Source organism: Anomaloglossus baeobatrachus, chromosome 10 (assembly GCF_048569485.1).
Source record: "Anomaloglossus baeobatrachus isolate aAnoBae1 chromosome 10, aAnoBae1.hap1, whole genome shotgun sequence".
NCBI lineage: Eukaryota > Metazoa > Chordata > Amphibia > Anura > Aromobatidae > Anomaloglossus > Anomaloglossus baeobatrachus.
Genome location: NC_134362.1, coordinates 14087147 through 14107638, shown reverse-complemented (window position 1 = coordinate 14107638; position 20492 = coordinate 14087147). Strand labels below are relative to the sequence as shown.

The following is a 20492-nucleotide window of genomic DNA, read 5'->3' as shown; positions in this document are numbered from 1 at the left end:
AGTGGTTGGGTGTCTGATGCCCCCTAGGGAAGCGGCGGTGGTTGGGTGTCTGATGCCCCCCAGGGAAGTGGCAGTGGTTGGGTGTCTGATGCCCCCCAGGGAAGTGGCAGTGGTTGGGTGTCTGATGCCCCCCAGTGAATTGGCAGTGGTCGTGTGTCTGATGCCCCCCTAGGGAAGCGGCAGTGGTCGTGTGTCTGATGCCCCCCTAGGGAAGCGGCAGTGGTTGGGTGTCTGATGCCCCCCTGGGGAAGTGGCAGTGGTTGGGTGTCTGATGCCCCCCTGGGGAAGTGGCAGTGATCGGGTGTCTGATGCCCCCCTGGGGAAGTGGCAGCGGTTGGGTGTCTGATGCCGCCCCAGGGAAGTGGCAGTGATCGGGTGTCTGATGTCCCCCCAGGGAAGTGGCAGTGGTCGGGTGTCTGATGCCCCCCAGGGAAGTGGCAGTGGTTGGGTGTCTGATGCCCCCCCAGGGAAGTGGCAGTGGTTGGGTGTCTGATGCCCCCCTGGGGAAGTGGCAGTGGTTGGGTGTCTGATGCCCCCCAGGGAAGTGGCAGTGGTCGGGTGTCTGATGCCCCCCAGGGAAGTGGCAGTGGTTGGGTGTCTGATGCCCCCCCAGGGAAGTGGCAGTGGTTGGGTGTCTGATGCCCCCCAGGGAAGTGGCAGTGGTTGGGTGTCTGATGCCCCCCCAGGGAAGTGGCAGTGGTTGGGTGTCTGATGCCCCCCTGGGGAAGTGGCAGTGGTTGGGTGTCTGATGCCCCCCAGGGAAGTGGCAGTGGTCGGGTGTCTGATGCCCCCCAGGGAAGTGGCAGTGGTTGGGTGTCTGATGCCCCCCCAGGGAAGTGGCAGTGGTTGGGTGTCTGATGCCCCCCAGGGAAGCGGCGGTGGTCCGGCACATGAGTTATTGCTCCAGTTTTTCTTTATGGAGCTGTTGGGCAATACTGAGTTCAGTGATCCGCTGTCTCCGGCCCGTGGAGAATACTTGAAGCGGTGGCGCCCGTGTGTGGTGCTCCGTCCCGAGGGGCATTTCAGAGGCCTTCTTTCTTTGGGATTGATGGGGGTCTCAGTGGTGGGAAGGGGCTATCGGCTCAGGTCATTATTTCTCTATCTCTTGATTCTCCTTTTTCTCATCACAGAAATGTCTGGGAATTTTGGGTCTGAGTCACCGGAGCAGATAATCACATCACGAAATCTTCACACTTATTTTTTGGAGACTCTTTGATCCTAATCCAGAAGAGCAACGGTCACCGATTTCCCCCCCCCCCCCCCTTGTGATGCGTTCAGGCCGATAATGAGATCTGTGCGGAGGACGGGTCGTAGGTCGCGGAGTCTCTGTGGACGGGTCGTAGGTCGCGGGGGTCTCTGTGGACGGGTCGTAGGTCGCGGGGTCTCTGTGGACGGGTCGTAGGTCGCGGGGTCTCTGTGGACGGGTCGTAGGTCGCGGGGTCTCTGTGGACGGGTCGTAGGTCGTGGGGTCTCTGTGGACGGGTCGTAGGTCGCGGGGTCTCTGTGGACGGGTCGTAGGTCGCGGGGTCTCTGTGGACGGGTCGTAGGTCGCGGAGTCTCTGTGGACGGGTCGTAGGTCGCGGGGTCTCTGTGGACGGGTCGTAGGTCGCGGGGGTCTCTGTGGACGGGTCGTAGGTCGAGGGGTCTCTGTGGACGGGTCGTAGGTCGCGGTGTTATCACAGGACATCTCCATCCTCACACTGACCCTCCACAATGTAACGCGGGGGTCTGCACATACATTGGGTCTTGTGCTGCAGATGACGCCTTCTTTCCGCTCTCACAGGGAGATTCTGAATTCTTCTGTTTTTCTGAAAATGTCATTTTGTGCAATCAGGAGAACATTTGGAGCTGCTTTGGCTGTGACTGGAGCATGCATGGATGGAGGTGTCTGCTCGGGGTGTCGGGTGGGTGCGGGTTTTGGTTGTTGGCGGCCTCATAGTGGCGTTTGCTCTTCACACTGTGATTTAATATTTAACCCTCGCTCCTCTCCTGTTTGTTCCTGTCCAGGAGGTGGTTTATGATCATTTCCCGGTGTAACGTGATCTGTTTTCTCTTTGTTTTATCGGCAGATTCTAGGATGTCGCCAGCGGTGATTTTGGATTTCCCCACATGACGGTTCCTGGAGGCGCCGCGGTCCTGTCTGCTGGGAATCATGTTCTGCCCGTGCCGCAGTAAAGCCAAAGTGCTGGTGGCTGCGCTGGTGCTGCTGACGGTCGTCACCTGGTTGTACCTGTCCGTGGGCGACACTGGATGTGAGCGTCGCATGCGATCCGTCTATAATATCTCTGTCCGTCCATCTGTTTTATTAATGATTGTCAAGCGTGTTCCAGGCAGACAGTGATAGATGACGCTGAAAGCAAATGATGGGGGTTACCATAGAGCAGTATTGATAGTGATTTATCCGCTCCAGAGACCTCGGGCAGCGTGGAACCACCGGGCACCTTATTGGGGACCACAGCGGCGACCAATTATGGTTTTAAACTGAGCGGAACTGGGAATAAAGGGGTTAATAAGAGGAACTGGGAATAAAGGGGTTAATTAGAGGAACTGGGAATAAAGGGGTTAATAAGAGCTCATCACAAGAAGAGCCGTGATCTAGTGATGATTAGGAGGACGGGTTCTTTAGTCTTTATCTCGAGCTCGGCCGGAGCTCGCAGAGTTATTAGCTGTGACTCGCTGGGAGCAGCGGCCGGGGACCATTCTAAGTCCCAAATATGTAGAGAGAAGATGGTAAATGGAGGCGACGACGCTCCCAGGAGCAAAAAACAACCGCACGATCTGCTCCGTGTGTTCTCATAGTGAAGAAACCTTTTTTTTTTTTTTTCTGGGAATTTTTCTTTTTAGGAGATGGGAGTGTCTGTGTCCACACACTCACGTACTTTCTTACTTTCTTCCTCCTCCTGACGATTTTTCTTTCCTTTTTTTCCCATCTTGTTCCTCTTCTTTTTTTTTTTCCTCTTTTTTTCCATTTCCTTTCTTTCCTCTTCCTTTTATTCTTTCCTCTTTTTTCCTTTTATTCTTTCCTTTGTCTCCCATTTTTTCTTTCCTTTCTCACTTTTTCCTCTTTCTTTGTATCTGTTTTTCTTTTATCTATTATTCACTTTATTCCACTTTTTGTTCTGTTTCTTATCTTTCCTTTTTCTTTCTTTTTTCCCCTCCTTGCCCCTTCCTTTTTCCCTCTTTTTTTTTTTTTTTTTTCTTTATTGCCTTTATTTCCTGTTTTTCGCTCCGGTTTCACTTTTTCCTCTTTTTTTTTTTGTTTCTATTCTTTCCTTTCTTTCTTCGTAAAGATTTATTTCCTTTTCCTGTCATTAGATTTCTTCCACTTATTTTTTCTGTTTCCTTTCTTTCCTCTTTTTCGCTCCTTTCGCTCCTTTCTTTCCTCTTTTTTTCGCTCCTTTCTTTCCTCTTTTTTTCGCTCCTTTCTTTCCTCTTTTTCGCTCCTTTCTTTCCTCTTTTTCGCTCCTTTCTTTCCTCTTTTTCGCTCCTTTCTTTCCTCTTTTTCGCTCCTTTCTTTCCTCTTTTTCGCTCCTTTCTTTCCTCTTTTTCGCTCCTTTCTTTCCTCTTTTTCGCTCCTTTCTTTCCTCTTTTTCGCTCCTTTCTTTCCTCTTTTTCGCTCCTTTCTTTCCTCTTTTTCGCTCCTTTCTTTCCTCTTTTTCGCTCCTTTCTTTCCTCTTTTTCGCTCCTTTCCCCTTCCTTTCTTCCTGTCTTTTCTTTCCTCTTTCTTTCTCTGTATATGTTTTTCCTTTTTTCTATCATTTGCTTTCTTCCACTTACTTTCTTTTTTCTCTTTCTATCTTTTTTTGTTCTTTCCGTTGTATCTTCGCTTGGGAGTCACATGATGTGAGTGTTTTTCATTCCTTTTCTTTCTTCCTTCGCTTTTCCCTGCTTTCGGCACAGTTGGACCCCGTCTGTGTCTGGTCGTCTCCTGATTTTCCTCAGATCACCGATGTCGGGGGATAGGAGGATCAGTTCCGCCATGGCTGCTCCTTTCTTCCTACAGAGTCTTGTGGTGGCTTATTCCATTCTCCTCATTGACTTGAAGGGTTTGTCCAAGATTAGAACACAACGTCTTTCTTTCATAGCCCCGCCCCCGATCATGGGTTGTGCGTGGTATTGCAGCTCGGCTCCATTCACTTCAGCGGGGCTGACCTGCAATGTGCTCCTAGTCCTGGACAATCCGTTGCATGCTCCACGCTGCTTCTCCATAAATCTCCCGAGAGTCGAGTCCTTCAGATGTTTCTCATTACAAACCTTCACTGCAGATCTGTAATGTTCCCTCAGATGGACCTCCTCTGGGGGTCTCTGCTCCACAGTTTGCCCCCCGAGCCCCCTCCATGCAAGATCTGGAGATGAAGCTGCAGGAGGCAGAGGAGGAAAACCGGCGTCTGCGTCTTCAGCTGGGAGAACTCCGGAGCGAGGACCTCGCGGGAGACAACAGCAGCCGATGTTCCCACCGGAGTCTGACGGAGAAATGTGAGGTGCGTGACTGTAAGGGATTCACGCTCCATCTTCACCATTTTGGGCTGCTGTCAGTCTACTAGAGGTTAATAGGCCATACTGGTCTATGGTTGGAATGCCCCTTTAAGCTCCCCATAGAATGACAATAGCTCCAACATCTGTGTACATTTCAATAGGAGGTGAAATTTCCTGGACTATTGGAGAGAGATCACAGGCCAGATTACATCGGAGCTTCCTACAGCCACCACTAGAGGGAGCCGTTGAGTTATTTGCATACGGTGCCCATTACAGTCCTAGGTCCACGTGCAGTAAAGCACTGGAGCTCCCCCTAGTGGTTAATACAGGAAGCCATGATGTCCCCTCCTCCCTCTGTGCTCCGCTATGTTATATGGTGTCGTTGTCTCCTTAATCCCAAGGGGCATCTACATGTTGACTATAGTCCGACGCCATTTTTAGATTTATGAATCTTTCTTACTACATTGAAATAGGAGCAGATGGTGATAATGGCGTTCACTGTGCTGGGACGGCCGGTCACATGAGGGGTTGTCCGGACTTCATATTGATGGCTTGTGGTTAGATATCGGCTCAGTGGGGGTCCGGCACACTTCTGTACACAGTGTGCGGAGCTGGATCAGTACAGCGCCGTACACCATGTAGTGGTCATAGTCTGTACTGCAGCTTAGATCACATTCACTTTAATAGGAGCGGAGTACAGAGCATGATCACTGCGTGGAGTACGGCGCTCTGCTCCTCCGGCTCCGCACACTGTATACATCCGGCTGCCGCGGGAGCTGATGACTGCTGACCGGTGCCGAGTGTCGGACCCCCACCCATCTGATATTGACCACCTATTCACAATGCTGGACAATCCCTTCAAAAATAGACGACCTGCTCCAATCTGATTCACAGCAATGGCCGACACCAGCGCACACCATGGTATTCGATTTACTGGACGGGTCCTCATTAGTTCCTCCTGTCTTTGTGTCTTTCTCGTAGCTCATTCATGTGGCCATTGTTTGTGCTGGACATAACAGTAGCCGAGACGTGGTGACCTTGGTGAAGTCCATTCTGTTTCACAGGTAGGTTTATAAAGCCCCGATCAGATTGTGTGTAGTCTCCGGGTATGACTATGGGGGGCTGGATTTCATGGTCTTATCTTGTATCATGCGCCCCCTATTTCAGATCTCAGAAAGGCCTTTTAGTTGCAGCCCCATTTGCCGACGGCCCCTCTAGTCGCCTCTTGGGTACAGCGGGCACAATCGTGCTGATTTCTCATCCTCTCCATGTTTCCCCGTCCTACTAATGAAGTTCCTTGTCATCAAGTTTGTGGCTTTTACCTTGTGATGGAACTTTTTTTTTTTTTCTTCCATCTACAGGAGAAACCCGCTTCATTTCCATCTGATCACAGATTCCATCGCCCAACGCATTTTAGGCAACTTATTCAAAACCTGGATGGTCCCGTCCCTGCAGATCAGCTTCTACAACGCCAGCGATCTCAAGGTGAGTAATGCAGCGGGTGCCATAATCAGCGACTGTCATTGGTGTTGGGTGCCATCGTCGGCGGGTGTCATTGGTGTTGGGTGCCATCGTCGGCGGGTGTCATTGGTGTTGGGTGCCATCGTCGGCGGGTGTCATTGGTGTTGGGTGCCATCGTCGGCGGGTGTTATTGGTGTTGGGTGCAATCGTCAGCGGGAGTCATTGGTGTTGGGTGCCATTGTCAGCGGGTGTCATTGGTGTTGGGTGCCATCATCAGCGGGTGTTATTGGCGTTGGGTGCCATCGTCAGCGGGTGTCATTCGCGTTGGGTGCCATCGTCAGCGGGTGTCATTGGTGTTGGGTGCCATCGTCAGCGGGTGTCATTGGTGTTGGGTGCAATCAGCGGGTGTCATCGGTGTTGGGTGCCATCGTCAGCGGGTGTCATTCGCGTTGGGTGCCATCGTCAGCGGGTGTCATTCGCGTTGGGTGCCATCGTCAGCGGGTGTTATTGGCGTTGGGTGCCGGCTGCAATACACAGCTGACATCACACTGCAGCGGTCAGCGGCAGAGTTCCTGATCCTGGACGTTTTTCTTCTTAGATGCTCCAGTAAGTGTCCCCTGTGGCATCTAAGGAGTTTACTGGAGGGATGCGGCGGTGTTTTTCTTCCTTCTGGAGACATTATTTTGCCTGCGATTGTATTTTAAGCAGTTACCTAAAATGTCAGTTACAAATGGGAACAATGGAGGCTGTAATATATGATTTATTAGAATATTTCTTGCGGTCTTCTCGTTGTATTCCTCCGAGTCCATCATGGCACTGTGGATCCTCGGTGTCCTCCTTCGTGATGTGGTTCCCACTTTGTGACTTTCTCCCCGCAGCCTGAAGTTTCATGGATCCCAAACAAACATTACTCTGGAATTTACGGCCTGATGAAGCTGACGCTGACTAAAGCGCTGCCCTCCGACCTGACAAAGGTCATAGTCCTGGACACCGACATAACATTCGCCACAGACATAGCGGAGCTCTGGGCCATATTCAGGAAGTTTTCAGGTAACCGGGGTCGTGCCGGCCGCACCGCCACGCCGTGAGCATCCTCTACTGAGCAGAGCTTTACCGCCACGACGTGAGCGTCCTCTACTGAGCAGAGCTTTACCGCCACGACGTGAGCGTCCTCTACTGAGCAGAGCTTTACCGCCACGACGTGAGCGTCCTCTACTGAGCAGAGCTTTACCGCCACGACGTGAGCGTCCTCTACTGAGCAGAGCTTTACTGCCACGACGTGAGCGCCCTCTACTGAGCAGAGCTTTACCGCCACGACGTGAGCGTCCTCTACTGAGCAGAGCTTTACTGCCACGACGTGAGCGCCCTCTACTGAGCAGAGATTTACCGCCACGACGTGAGCATCCTCTACTGAGCAGAGCTTTACCGCGACGACGTGAGCGCCCTCTACTGAGCAGAGCTTTACCGCCACGACGTGAGCGTCCTCTACTGAGCAGAGCTTTACCGCCACGACGTGAGCGTCCTCTACTGAGCAGAGCTTTACCGCCACGACGTGAGCGCCGTCTACTGAGCAGAACTTTACCGCCACGACGTGAGCGTCCTCTACTGAGCAGAGCTTTACCGCCGCGACGTCAGCATCCTCTACTGAGCAGAGCTTTACCGCCACGACGTGAGCGTCCTCTACTGAGCAGAGCTTTACCGCCACGACGTGAGCGTCCTCTACTGAGCAGAGCTTTACTGCCACGACGTGAGCGCCCTCTACTGAGCAGAGCTTTACTGCCACGACGTGAGCGTCCTCTACTGAGCAGAGCTTTACCGCCACGACGTGAGCGTCCTCTACTGAGCAGAGCTTTACCGCCACGACGTGAGCGTCCTCTACTGAGCAGAGCTTTACCGCCACGACGTGAGCAGAGCTTTACCGCCACGACGTGAGCGTCCTCTACTGAGCAGAGCTTTACCGCCACGACGTGAGCACCGTCTGCTGAGCAGAGCTTTACTGCCACGACGTGAGCGTCCTCTACTGAGCAGAGCTTTACCGCCACGACGTGAGCGTCCTCTACTGAGCAGAGCTTTACCGCCACGACGTGAGCGTCCTCTACTGAGCAGAGCTTTACCGCCACGACGTGAGCGTCCTCTACTGAGCAGAGCTTTACCGCCACGACGTGAGCGTCCTCTACTGAGCAGAGCTTTACCGCCACGACGTGAGCGCCGTCTACTGAGCAGAGCTTTACCGCCACGACGTGAGCGTCCTCTACTGAGCAGAGCTTTACCGCCACGACGTGAGCGTCCTCTACTGAGCAGAGCTTTACCGCCACGACGTGAGCGTCCTCTACTGAGCAGAGCTTTACCGCCACGACGTGAGCGTCCTCTACTGAGCAAAGGTTTACCGCCACGACGTGAGCGCCCTCTACTGAGCATAACTTTACCCCCACGACGTGAGCGTCCTCTACTGAGCAGAACTTTACCGCCACGACGTGAGCGTCCTCTACTGAGCAGAACATTACCATCGTTCTCGTTTCAGGCGAGCAGGTTCTGGGTCTGGTGGAGAATCAGAGCGACTGGTACCTGGGAAACCTGTGGAAGAACCATAAGCCTTGGCCGGCTTTAGGACGTGGATTCAATACAGGTAAGCAAATCGTGGCTCATCCATGGCACGGGTTGAACGTCCCCATTATCCACTATGGCGCCTGATTGGGGACCTTCTTCCCTCCAGGGGTCATCCTGCTCCTTCTGGACAAGCTGCGTCAGATGGGCTGGGAGGAGACGTGGCGTCTGACCGCCGAGAGGGAACTCATGAGTATGCTGAGCACGTCCCTTGCCGATCAGGTGAGGCGCGGGGTGTTTTCGGGTCGCTTCGCTTCTTACATGAATGGATGATGATCTTTGTCTCTTCCCATTTAGGATATATTCAATGCGGTTATAAAGAGCTCCCCGTCCCTGGTCTATGAGCTCCCCTGTTACTGGAACGTGCAGCTCTCGGACCACACACGCTCCGAGCAATGCTACAGTGAACTGGCCGACCTGAAGGTGAGACCCCCAGTGTCCAATATCCCCCAGATCATAGTCTGCAGTTACATATAATCCATGTGATGCAGGCGCCCCCTAGTGGTGACATCAGGGCCCGTGTTTATGCAGATACGTCACCTAATACCCTATATGTGCAGTTTGGGCTAAAAACTCACTGGTCAAACCTAACCTGCAATTTTCACAGCAGAAATCAGAGCGGACCCCCTTATTTTTGTTGCGGGTAGAGTGGCCCCTGCTGTGGATATACAGGTGGATTTGTCCCATTTACTGAGTTTTCCATATTGGATCAGCTGCTTATTCTTCCAGGTGTTTTCCGTCCACGAAGGACATGGAGTGTGGGTGGATTTCACACAAATTTCCGTACAAATGTCAACCAAAAGTGGGGTCACATCCAAAACTGTGTGAATATAGTGTTAGTGGGCACCAATGCATGTTGTCCATAACCTGCAGGTTTGTTCCTACTTTTAGGTTGTGACCCGTATGGGTCGTCACCTCGCCCCTTCTCTGCTCTTGGCAGCTGGTTGCACAGTAGAGGGTAAACCTTTCCGCATATGAACCCTGGTCCGAGGGGCAGATGTCGGCCCCAACTGCCATGACGTTGCCAGTAATCTCCGAGAGGTCTCGCGTTTCTCTAGGAAAGAGGAAGAGAGGACAAGTATGACGGACCCGAAAAAACGTCCAATTACATGTTGTTTCTTGACAACAGAGAATTTTCAGCACTTAGTTATTTACTTCTATAATGAAAATTTCTACAATTTTCCAGGACACTTTCTGCATCGATTCCTCCTGTTTTTGTAAGATCTCCGCTTGGATGATCTCCTGTCCTGGTGACCTGGTGGCACAGAGCGGGCGGCTCGTTACACCGGGCGCCTCGTTACACCGGGCGCCTCGTTACACCGGGCGCCTCGTTACACCGGGCGCCTCGTTACACCGGGCGCCTCGTTACACCGGGCGCCTCGTTACACCGGGCGCCTCGTTACACCGGGCGCCTCGTTACACCGGGCGCCTCGTTACACCGGGCGCCTCGTTACACCGGGCGCCTCGTTACACCGGGCGGTTATCAGCAGTTGTATCTCTCTGGGACTAGAACCAACGGCGAGGTCACAATTTAGTGACAACAAGCAGAGATCTAAAAAAGAAAACGATTTATAAATGCACAAAGTTTAAAAAATAAACTGGAGTCTTCATCTTATTGGATTATTCCGAGCAGATTCCGATTCTTCGTTGTGATGGAGGTAGATTTAATGCTCAGCATCTGTAATGCACAGTCGTGGGATCGTTTATTTCACACCCATAATAAAGGCAGAGATTGTGCCGGAGAGATAAGCGAGTCGCTGCGGTCTCAAGGTCGACCGGACACGTGCGCTGCGTCCTGATACATCCGGCCCATCCTAACAAAGGACAGGGCAGAGACGAGGGAGCCGTGAATTAAAGGTATATTACACCTCCTAGGTGGCTCCAGGGGAGAGCCAAGTTACACATCTATGTCCCAGGGAGCATTGTCTGGCTTATAAGACTCCCTCGGCAAATCTGTGGTGTCCATTAGAAGAAACCGTACCCCCAGTGACTCCATACCCTGCTCTGCACTGATGAGGGGCAGGAACACCCACCCCCCTCACGTTTCCTCCTGTTACAGGCGACAGGTTTGGCAATTATTCCCGTTCATGTTGTACGGCTCATTAAAGGGTCAGACATCGGCTTATAAGACGCTGCCTCCTATAGGAGGCGCTAGAGCTCAGCTTTCTTCCTCCTTATCAGACTTTCTGGATTATCAGGTGCCAAATTAAAGGAATTTTGTACAGGAATCTGTTTTGGGTTTTTTTTGCTCTACTGTCAAGTACTTCAGTAACAAAAAAAATCTTGCTATTGTGTATCTGGGGGGGTTACATTGTCCTGACATTTAGAAGTTCTTCATGTGACCTCTCCCTCCCACCCGCAGGTGATTCACTGGAATTCCCCTCATAAACTGCGCGTCAAGAACAAACATGTGGAGTTGTTCCGGACCCTTTATCTCACCTTTCTGGAGTACGACGGGAGCCTCCTCCGCAGAGAGCTGATTGGCTGCCCGAGCGACAAAGAGCAGGAGGTGAGGATAGTGCGGCCAGAGCAGAGCGTCGGGGGCGGTGCGGCCGGAGCAGAGCGTCGGGGGCGGTGCGGGGCAGGAGCAGAGCGTTGGGGGGGGGGGGGGTGCGGCCGGAGCAGAGCGTCGGGGGGGGGGGGGGGATGCGGTGCGGCCGGAGCAGAGCGTCGGGGGGCGGTGCAACTGGAGCAGAGCATCGGGGGGGGGGGGGGGGGGTGCGGCCGGATGCAGAGCGTCGGGGGGGCGGTGCAACCGGAGCAGAGCAGAGCATCGGGGGGCGGTGCGGCCGGAGCAGAGCGTCGGGGGCAGGGGGTTGGGGCCTGAGAAATTGCTGTTTGCCTCCCCCCAATGCCTGCCCTGACTGTAGCTCGGGCTTAGTTTTGGAGTAGGGCTTTGAAATTTAAGCATATTCCTACAATCCTGTAACATCAGGCGAGGGCTTATTTTCGGATAAGTTTGGTCTTTGCGGAATCACGGTAAATATTCCCTTTAGGACACTGCGTTGGGCACAATGACACACCCGGCTCTGCTACATCTGTGGCCCGACAAATGTCTTTCCTTACATTGCCCACAGGAGGCCTTGGATCTGCTGGATGAGGAAGATATCTGCTATGATTTCCGCAGAGAACGTCTGGCGTCCCACCGCGTTCACCTCTCCTTTCTTCCACACCAAACCTTACCGGAGGACCCCACGGATGTGACGTTGGTGGCGCAGCTGTCGATGGACCGGTGAGTGTGGATCCCGGCATTGCCCATGCGGCGGAGCAGCCGGAGTACTGAGTGTTGGTATTTTCCAGGCTGCAGATGCTGGAGTTGATTTGCAAGCATTGGGAAGGTCCGGTCAGCCTGGCGTTGTACCTGTCGGACGCAGAAGCTCAGCAGTTCTTGCGTTATGCTCAAGCCTCCGAGGTTTTGCAATCTCGGACCAATATTGGCTACCACGTAGTCTACAAAGAAGGGCAGCTCTACCCTGTGAACCTCCTCCGAAATGTGGCCCTGCGGAATGCGCAGACTCCATACGTGTTCTTGTCTGACATTGACTTCCTGCCTATGTATGGACTGTATGAAAGCCTGAGGTTAGTACCTGTGATAGTGGGGTCCCTCCGCCGCAGGGACCACCATCTCCACAATGTGACTCGTGGCCCTTGTAGAGCGGTGGCCACACTGCCGCACCATTCACAGTGATACATAAGCCGCTAAGGGCGCGTGCTCAGTGGTGTTCTCATCTCTCATAGACTAGAGATACCGGCGGCCGCCTCTCTATTGGGGTCTGAGTGCCTCTAGTCAGGGTGTTTGGGGGTCCTAGAGGCCAGACCGCCATAGAAAATATACCCAATCGTGATGCCCCACATATGTCTTTTTAAAATAATAATTTACCGATCTTTTAATGGGGCAGTCCCATTGTAAAAACCTCTTTTAAATACGAGGGATGGAGAATAATCAGATCATTGTTTAGAGTTCAGCTCCTGAGATCCTCGGTTTATGCTAAGGCTATGTGCGCACGTTGCGTAAATACATGCAGTTACGCTGCGCTTTGTAGCGCAGCGTAACTGCATGCGTCCTGCGTCTCCTGCACAGTCTATGGAGATTGTGCAGGGGCCGTGCGCACGTGGCGTTTAAGAGCGCAGCGCTTCGGCTACTGCCGAAGCGCTGCGCAAAAAAAAGTGACATGTCACTTCTTTCCTGCGCTTTGCCGGCAGCTCCTGCTCTGTCTATGGCAGGAGCTGCAGGCAGAGCGCATGGAATCGGCTTTTTTTTTTTTTTCACTACGGACATTTCTGCAGCGATTTAAGAGCACATGTGCTCTTCAGATCGCTGCAGAAATTTCTGCAGTGAAGTACGCAACGTGCGCACATAGCCTAAATCTCCAGAAAGCCAAATGTTTCAGCTAAATAGCGGCTCAAGTCCTCCAGAGCGAGAGCTGCTACTCTCCACCGAGGCTTACAGAGCCAGGGACGCCCGCTGAGGTGTCCATACAGCTTAACCCTGGGGTGTCCTTATGGCACAACCCCTTCTAGCCTTTCCTGACCACCCACAGTCTGCTGACGTCCCGGCTGTAACGCTCCTGCAATCCATCAGCAGACGGTCAAATACCCAGGTGTCAGAGGAAGGCAGACACGTTTTTATTGATGATTCCGTACTTTTTGCCAGCATTGAGCACTGTGTAATAGAAACATCAGCAATGCCGGATCGAGTGATTGCCGGGTATAACAAATCCAGATCCGCTCCGCCAGGGACGCCTGTTACTAAGGCAATATATCAATATATTATATATATGATTGTAAGAAATACAAAGCGATTTTTCATTTAATAAATGCCATTTTTTATATATATATACACATACACATACACACACACACACACACACACACACACACACACACACACACACACACACACAGGTAGGTATGTATATATATAATCTGTACAACTGAAAAATCCTGAAGGATTATTTATATAAAGCCTCAGTGTCGCAAAATCTCATTTCTCCTGCATATACTGTGGCCTTGTACAGCTGCTATTTGTGGATGCAGGTTGGAGCTGAAGTGACTGCACTTTGCAGGATAAGTTCTCATTCACACTTCAGTATTTGCCTCCAAGACACAGCACAGATGTTAATCTTTCAAATAGTTTTCTCTGTAAGTTCCACTCCAGACTTTGGCAACAAACAGTGATGTAAAATACTGACATGTGAATGAGGCCCAGGATCCGCTGTCGCCAGTACCAGTCTGTGACCCTCCTGTAGATGGCGCTGCGCAGAACTCTTCCATCCACATGAATTGGATTTGGTGTGTCGTCGGCCGGTGACTGATGAACTGTCGTCTGTCCTCACATTAATATTTCGCTACTTGTCCTTAGGAAATCCATAATCCAGGAAGATATGGCCAACACTCAGAAAGCTCTCGTAGTTCCCGCCTTTGAAACCCTGCGATACCGTCTGTCCTTCCCTAAATCCAAAGCAGAGCTGCTCTCCATGCTGGATATGGGGACGCTCTACACCTTCCGGTAAGAGGTCATAGGAGCAGAACTGGGGTGTAGGGGTATCTGACAACAATTGTGTATGTGTCCAATAACAACCTGCAGAATAGTGAGTGCAGCTCTGAAGTATAATACAGGAGGTAACTCAGGATCAGTAATGTAATTATGAACACCGTGACTGCACCAGCAGAATAGTGAGTGCAGCTCTGGAGTATAATACAGGAGGTAACTCAGGATCAGTAATGTAATGTATGTATACAGTGACTGCACCAGCAGAATAGTGAGTGCAGCTCTGAAGTATAATACAGGAGGTAACTCAGGATCAGATCAGTAATGTATGTACATTGTGACTGCCCCAGCAGAATAGTGAGCGCAGCTCTGGGGTATAATACAGGAGGAAACTCAGGATCAGTAATGTAATGTATGTACACAGTGACTGCACCAGCAGAATAGTGAGTGCAGCTCTGAAGTATAATACAGGAGGTAACTCAGGATCAGATCAGTAATGTATGTACATTGTGACTGCACCAGCAGAATAGTGAGTGCAGCTCTGGAGTAGAATACAGGATGTAACTTAGTTTCTGCACAGGATCAGTAATGAAATGTTTGTACACAGTGATTGTAGCAGCAGAATAGAGAGCGCAGCTCTGGAGTATAATACTGTAATTCAGGGTATGTGATGCAATAAATTTTACAATGTTACTTTATTATTCACTTAGTGGCATGCCATGATATTATTGGGCCTTGGCTGAGATCCATGACTGTGTGGTGCTGCCACCTATGGGTCACAGTGAATATCTGCAGGCGTCTATTGTGTTGTTTGGGTGCAATCTGCTGCAATTATTGTATCTTTATACATTTAAGCCTCTCACTTTGGCCCATATATTATTATGCCACTGTCTGCAGCCTTCTTGTTACCAATATTAGTTATATGCAGGAATGGACTGACATCTGACCTGTATTGGGGCGATCATGCTTCCCGCGGGTGTTACATTGTGATTTTTTTTCTTAGATACCATGTATGGGAAAAAGGACACGCGCCAACAAACTATGCCAAGTGGAGAACCGCAACAACGTCATACCTTGTAAACTGGGCACCAAACTTTGAACCCTATGTGGTTGTCCGACGAGATTGTCCCGAATACGACCAGCGTTTCCTGGGCTTTGGCTGGAACAAAGTGTCCCATATTATGGAGCTTGATGCCAAGGTACTGACATGTATACCAGGGGTGTATATACAGTGGAAACCATGGGGTCTCATAGCAAAAGTCCAAATTATCCCCCCCCCCTCCACAACCTCGAAAAAGTCAACAGTTATATTGTGTAGAAAAGATTGGCTGAATGATCCGCAGATTTGGGCGTAGCGGCTCCCACGTCTGTGTATAAGTGAGTGGATGCCAGCCCCCTCCCTACTGTTCTGTGCTCCACTACAACCATTGCATACACAGAATTACATTAGGTGAAGTACATATTGACCACGTCACGTCATTTTCTTGCTAAATATGTTTCTAAAGGAACTATTGATAGGAATCTCTCACCAGATATCGGTAACAACCCATCCAATCCACAGGGGCAAAAAAAAATATCAAACCATAGATGTCCATAAATTATGTGTAATAATGAGAAATGATAGGGAAAAAGTATTGACCACATGAAGAAAGAAAGGTGCAAAAAGTCCTGGAAAACTGACACCACCGGAAATGTATCAGTAATTAGAAAGCAATCCTGCCACTTAGTGACAAATAATATCAGCTGATCCAACTGATCAACAAAAAGGTGCCACACAAGAAACATCTCATGATGGGTAAAACTAGTGAGCTATGTCAGGAACTTTGCAGAACATACTGATAGCATTGGTTACAGAAGAATTTCTAAACTACTGAAGACTTCATAAGTTGGAAAAGGAAAACATTTCACCATAAACCAGCCCAGACCAGGCGCTCCCCACAAGATTTCAGACAGTGAAAAGAATTATCAGAAGAGTTGTCAAAGAGTCAATAATCACCTGTGCAGAGCTACAGAAAGACCTGGAATCAGCCGGTACAATTGTTTCATAGAAAATAAGTAATGCACTCCCCCCCCCCCCCTCCCCTCCCCCCCCACCTCCATGGCCAGTATCCACGCTCCTGTATGCACGGTCACCAGGCAAGACTTCATTGCTGAACAAAAATCAGGTTCAAGCGAGGTTAAGGTTTGCTCCACAACATTTAGACAAGTTTGTGAAATCCTGTGGGAATATAGTCTGGTCACATTGAGACCACAATTGAACTCTTTTTAGAGGCCAAAAGGCAAAATCACCCCAGTAACACCACCAGTGAAGTGTGGAATGGGGAACATCATGGTGTGCGTCTGTTGTTCAGCAGACTTCAATCAATCGAAGGAAGGATGGATGGACAAATGTACGGAGACATTCCTGATAAAAATCTGCTGCCAATCTACCAAGATGATGGAGATGAAACGAGGGAGGACATTTCAGCAAAACAATGATCCTAAACACAGCCAAGGAAACTACCAACTGGATTCAGAGAGACGAAATAAATCTGCTAGAATGGCCGAGCCGATCACCGGAGCCGAATCCAATAGAAAATGTCTGGAAAGAACTGAACCTCAGAGTTCATAGAAGGAGCCGGGACCTGCAGGATGTGAGGAGTGTGTGTGCAGAAGAATGGGCCAAAATCCCACCCTAGCAATGCAGGCGACTAGTGTCTCCATACAGGATGTGAGGAGTGTGTGTGCGGAAGAACGGGCCAAAATCCACCTGAGCAATGCAGGCGACTAATGTCTCCATACAGGATGTGAGGAGTGTGTGCGGAAGAATGGGCCAAAATCCAGCTGAACAATGCAGGTGACTAGTGTCTCCATACAGGATGTGAGGGGTGTGTGCGGAAGAATGGGCCAAAATCCACCTGAGCAATGCAGGCGACTGGTGTCTCCATACAGGATGTGAGGAGTGTGTGTGCGGAAGAACGGGCCAAAATCCACCTGAGCAATGCAGGCGACTAATGTCTCCATACAGGATGTGAGGAGCGTGTGCGGAAGAATGGGCCAAAATCCAGCTGAACAATGCAGGTGACTAGTGTCTCCATACAGGATGTGATGAGTGTGTGTGCGGAAGAACGGGCCAAAATCCACCTGAGCAATGCAGGTGACTAGTGTCTCCATACAGGATGTGAGGAGTGTGTGCGGAAGAATGGGCCAAAATCCACCTGAGCAATGCAGGCGACTAGTGTCTCCATACAGGATGTGAGGAGTGTGTGCGGAAGAATGGGCCAAAATCCACCTGAGCAATGCAGGCGACTGGTGTCTCCATACAGGATGTGAGGAGTGTGTGCGGAAGAATGGGCCAAAATCCACCTGAGCAATGCAGGCGACTAGTGTCTCCATACAGGATGTGAGGAGTGTGTGCTGAAGAATGGGCCAAAATCCACCTGAGCAATGCAGGTGACTAGTGTCTCCATACAGGATGTGAGGAGTGTGTGCGGAAGAATGGGCCAAAATCCACCTGAGCAATGCAGGGACTAGTGTCTCCATACAGGATGTGAGGAGTGTGTGCGGAAGAATGGGCCAAAATCCACCTGAGCAATGCAGGGACTAGTGTCTCCATCCAGGAGGGGTCTGGAAGCTGCTTCACCAACAATGGCTTTTGTATGTAATGTTAATTAAATTTCAGTAACATGTTTAATACTTTTCTGTCATTTTGCATTATTACACATCTTAATTTATGGATATCCATGAATTTATTTCTTTGCCTGTGTGGATTGGATGGGTTGTTACCGACATCTGGTGAGAAATTCATGTTAATAGCACCTTAAGAATTATATTTACTTAGAAAATTGGTGACGTGTTGAATACTTCTTTCTATTTATACTTCTTGGTTATACTGTTACCCCTGCATTTTCTGTTGTAGATGTATATATGTAATAGCAGCAGTTTGGCACCTTGGTTGCTGGATTGGGGGTATCACTGATTTCTACCCAGTCATTATGAGGGGTCCGTACATGCACAAGACCCCGGCTTTGGTTTAGCGCTGTAGGATTTGTATTGGGGTGCACAGATGAGACAGATTGAGCCGTTCTCTCTCCCCAGGGCTATGAGCTGATGGTGCTTCCTAACGCCTTCATTATCCACATGCCGCACGCTCCCAGCTTTGACATCTCCAAGTTTCGCTCCAGTGAGAACTATCGCCTGTGCGTGCAGACTCTGAAAGAGGAATTTCACCAGGACCTGTCCAGGCGCTACGGCTCTGCCGCTCTCAAGTACATCGCCCCGGAGAGGAACCGGTGACCCCAGTCATGTCCGGGAGTTTGATTTCCACTGCCCAGTCCTGCACTGGTTTGGTTGAGTGCATTGATTCACTCCGTGCCTGTAATTTTGGGCTCCGCTGCCTTATTGAAGAGGTTTCCTGCATTTTCGTAGGGATCAATGTGCCTCTGTACAGACCCGCTGAATCAGCAGAACTTTTTTTTTTTTTATTATTATTTATATCTTTCAGCGGCATCTTAAGTCAATCAGAATTTTTCCACCTTTTGGGAAGATGCCGGGATGTAGTCCTGATCACTGGGTTCTCTTGACCACTGCTCCAGCTGGATTTCTCCAATACTATGTATTTTATTTATTAATGACTGATATCCAGGACACTTCGTGCAGCCGGGACGGGATTCCTGCCTGATACTTGATTACACTTTCTTTTTTAAAGCCCCAATAAAATTCTGTACAATTTAAGTTACTTCATATTCTTATTTCTCCTTGTTCACGGCCTCCATGTCCTAAAATCCCCCTGAGTATTATCCTGGAAGGAATGTGCTAAATCTCCAGCGTTCAGTCCAGCGTTGCATTCTGGGTGTTTTCTTCTGATCTTGTGACCGGGAGAACCTTTGCATTTAATGATCACGGCCGGGGCCCTTCTGTTCATTCTGTCCGGGGCAATGGCTGCTCCCGCAGATGAGATGTGTGACCGCTGCAGAAAGCCTCATCCGCTCACTGCCTTCTGATGGGGTCATAGGGATTTGTGGGGTCCACAGGGTTAATGGACCAGAAAGGAAAACAGTCACCATAAACTTCAGTTTGCAATGGAAATTGTAAAAACTACATTGCCACAATGGGAAATTTGCAGCCGGCCACCGTCTCTAATAAGGTGTAATATAAGTACATCCACAATGCACAGGTACAACTCGTCTAATAGGATTTAATATTTTTTTTTAATCTAGGAGGTAATAATCACTAGCCTGTGTTGCACTATTTCCGGCTGCTTTATGACCACAATTTAGTTTTTGTTTGCTTCTTGGCAAACTACAAATTAATTATTTTATATTTACCACTATCAGATGAAGCCTTGTTTGGACAGTAGTTTGGCTCCCCCCCATCACCCTGTGTGCACTAGAAAAAGGATTTTTCTCAAGAAAAACCTCGAGTCTGAAAGATTAGTGCACTTGCGGTCAAAAAACGTACCAATAACGCATGAGTTTTAACCGGAGGTTGGTCCCTGCATTTTTTTTTACCATTATCTATGGCAAAAAACGCAGGTACCTGCAGAAAAGAAGTGACATGCTCATTCTTTTTCTCAAGAAATTCTGCAGAAAGAATGTTCTTGAGAAAAAAACGCAGTTTTTGCTGCAGAAAGGTTACAACCATTTTCAAGAAATTTCTGCAGCAAAAACGCAGTGTGCGCACAAGGGCCTTAGGCAATACAGAACCACATCTAGATGGAGGCCACATAAAACTTGACACACACACACACACACCTCTCAATTAAGTGCAAAAATCACATCTATAGTGTGAAAGAAGGGAATTTTATTTACTTACCGTAAATTCCTTTTCTTCTAGCTCCAATTGGGAGACCCAGACAATTGGGTGTATAGGCTATGCCTCCGGAGGCCACACAAAGTATTACACTAAAAGTGTAAAGCCCCTCCCCTTCAGCCTATACACCCCCCGTACTGCTACGGGCTCATCAGTTTTGGTGCAAAAGCCCGAAGGAGGAAAAAATTATAAACTGGTTTAAAGTAAATTCAATCCGAAGGAATATCGGAGAACTGAAACCATTTAACATGAACAACATGTGTTACAAAAACAGGGGCGGGTGCTGGGTCTCCCAATTGGAGCTAGAAGAAAAGGAATTTACGGTAAGTAAACAAAATTCCCTTCTTCTTTGTCGCTCCTTATTGGGAGACCCAGACAATTGGGACGTCCAAAAGCAGTCCCTGGGTGGGTAAATAATACCTCATAATAGAGCCGTAACGGCTCCGTCCTACAGGTGGGCAACTGCCGCCTGAAGGACTCGCCTACCTAGGCTGGCATCTGCCGAAGCATAGGTATGCACCTGATAGTGCTTCGTGAAAGTGTGCAGGCTCGACCAGGTAGCTGCCTGACACACCTGCTGAGCCGTAGCCTGGTGTCGCAAGGCCCAGGACGCTCCCACGGCCCTGGTAGAATGGGCCTTCAGTCCTGAGGGAACCGGAAGCCCCGAGAA

General features: G+C 50.0%; 1 protein-coding gene across 4 annotated transcripts in view; it reads left to right on the top strand.

The window, feature by feature from the left end:
- Positions 1 to 18745, top strand: part of LARGE2 (LARGE xylosyl- and glucuronyltransferase 2) — a 55273-nt gene extending 36528 nt beyond the window's left edge. For 2 of the 4 annotated variants that reach the window (XM_075326987.1, XM_075326986.1), the window contains 14 exons: positions 2070 to 2252; positions 4285 to 4481; positions 5458 to 5540; positions 5838 to 5961; positions 6816 to 6987; positions 8459 to 8563; positions 8651 to 8763; positions 8839 to 8964; positions 10904 to 11050; positions 11619 to 11773; positions 11842 to 12120; positions 13904 to 14050; positions 15036 to 15231; positions 18110 to 18745. In XM_075326987.1, the coding sequence (XP_075183102.1) occupies positions 2153 to 2252; positions 4285 to 4481; positions 5458 to 5540; positions 5838 to 5961; positions 6816 to 6987; positions 8459 to 8563; positions 8651 to 8763; positions 8839 to 8964; positions 10904 to 11050; positions 11619 to 11773; positions 11842 to 12120; positions 13904 to 14050; positions 15036 to 15231; positions 18110 to 18307 (2142 nt within the window). In that variant the 5' untranslated portion in view covers positions 2070 to 2152 and the 3' untranslated portion in view covers positions 18308 to 18745. Of the gene's footprint in view, positions 1 to 2069; positions 2253 to 3290; positions 3844 to 4284; positions 4482 to 5457; positions 5541 to 5837; positions 5962 to 6815; positions 6988 to 8458; positions 8564 to 8650; positions 8764 to 8838; positions 8965 to 10903; positions 11051 to 11618; positions 11774 to 11841; positions 12121 to 13903; positions 14051 to 15035; positions 15232 to 18109 lie in introns of those variants that run through there. The other 2 variants (XM_075326988.1, XM_075326989.1) reach the window with 2 other exon arrangements.
- Positions 18746 to 20492: the final 1747 nt, after the last annotated feature.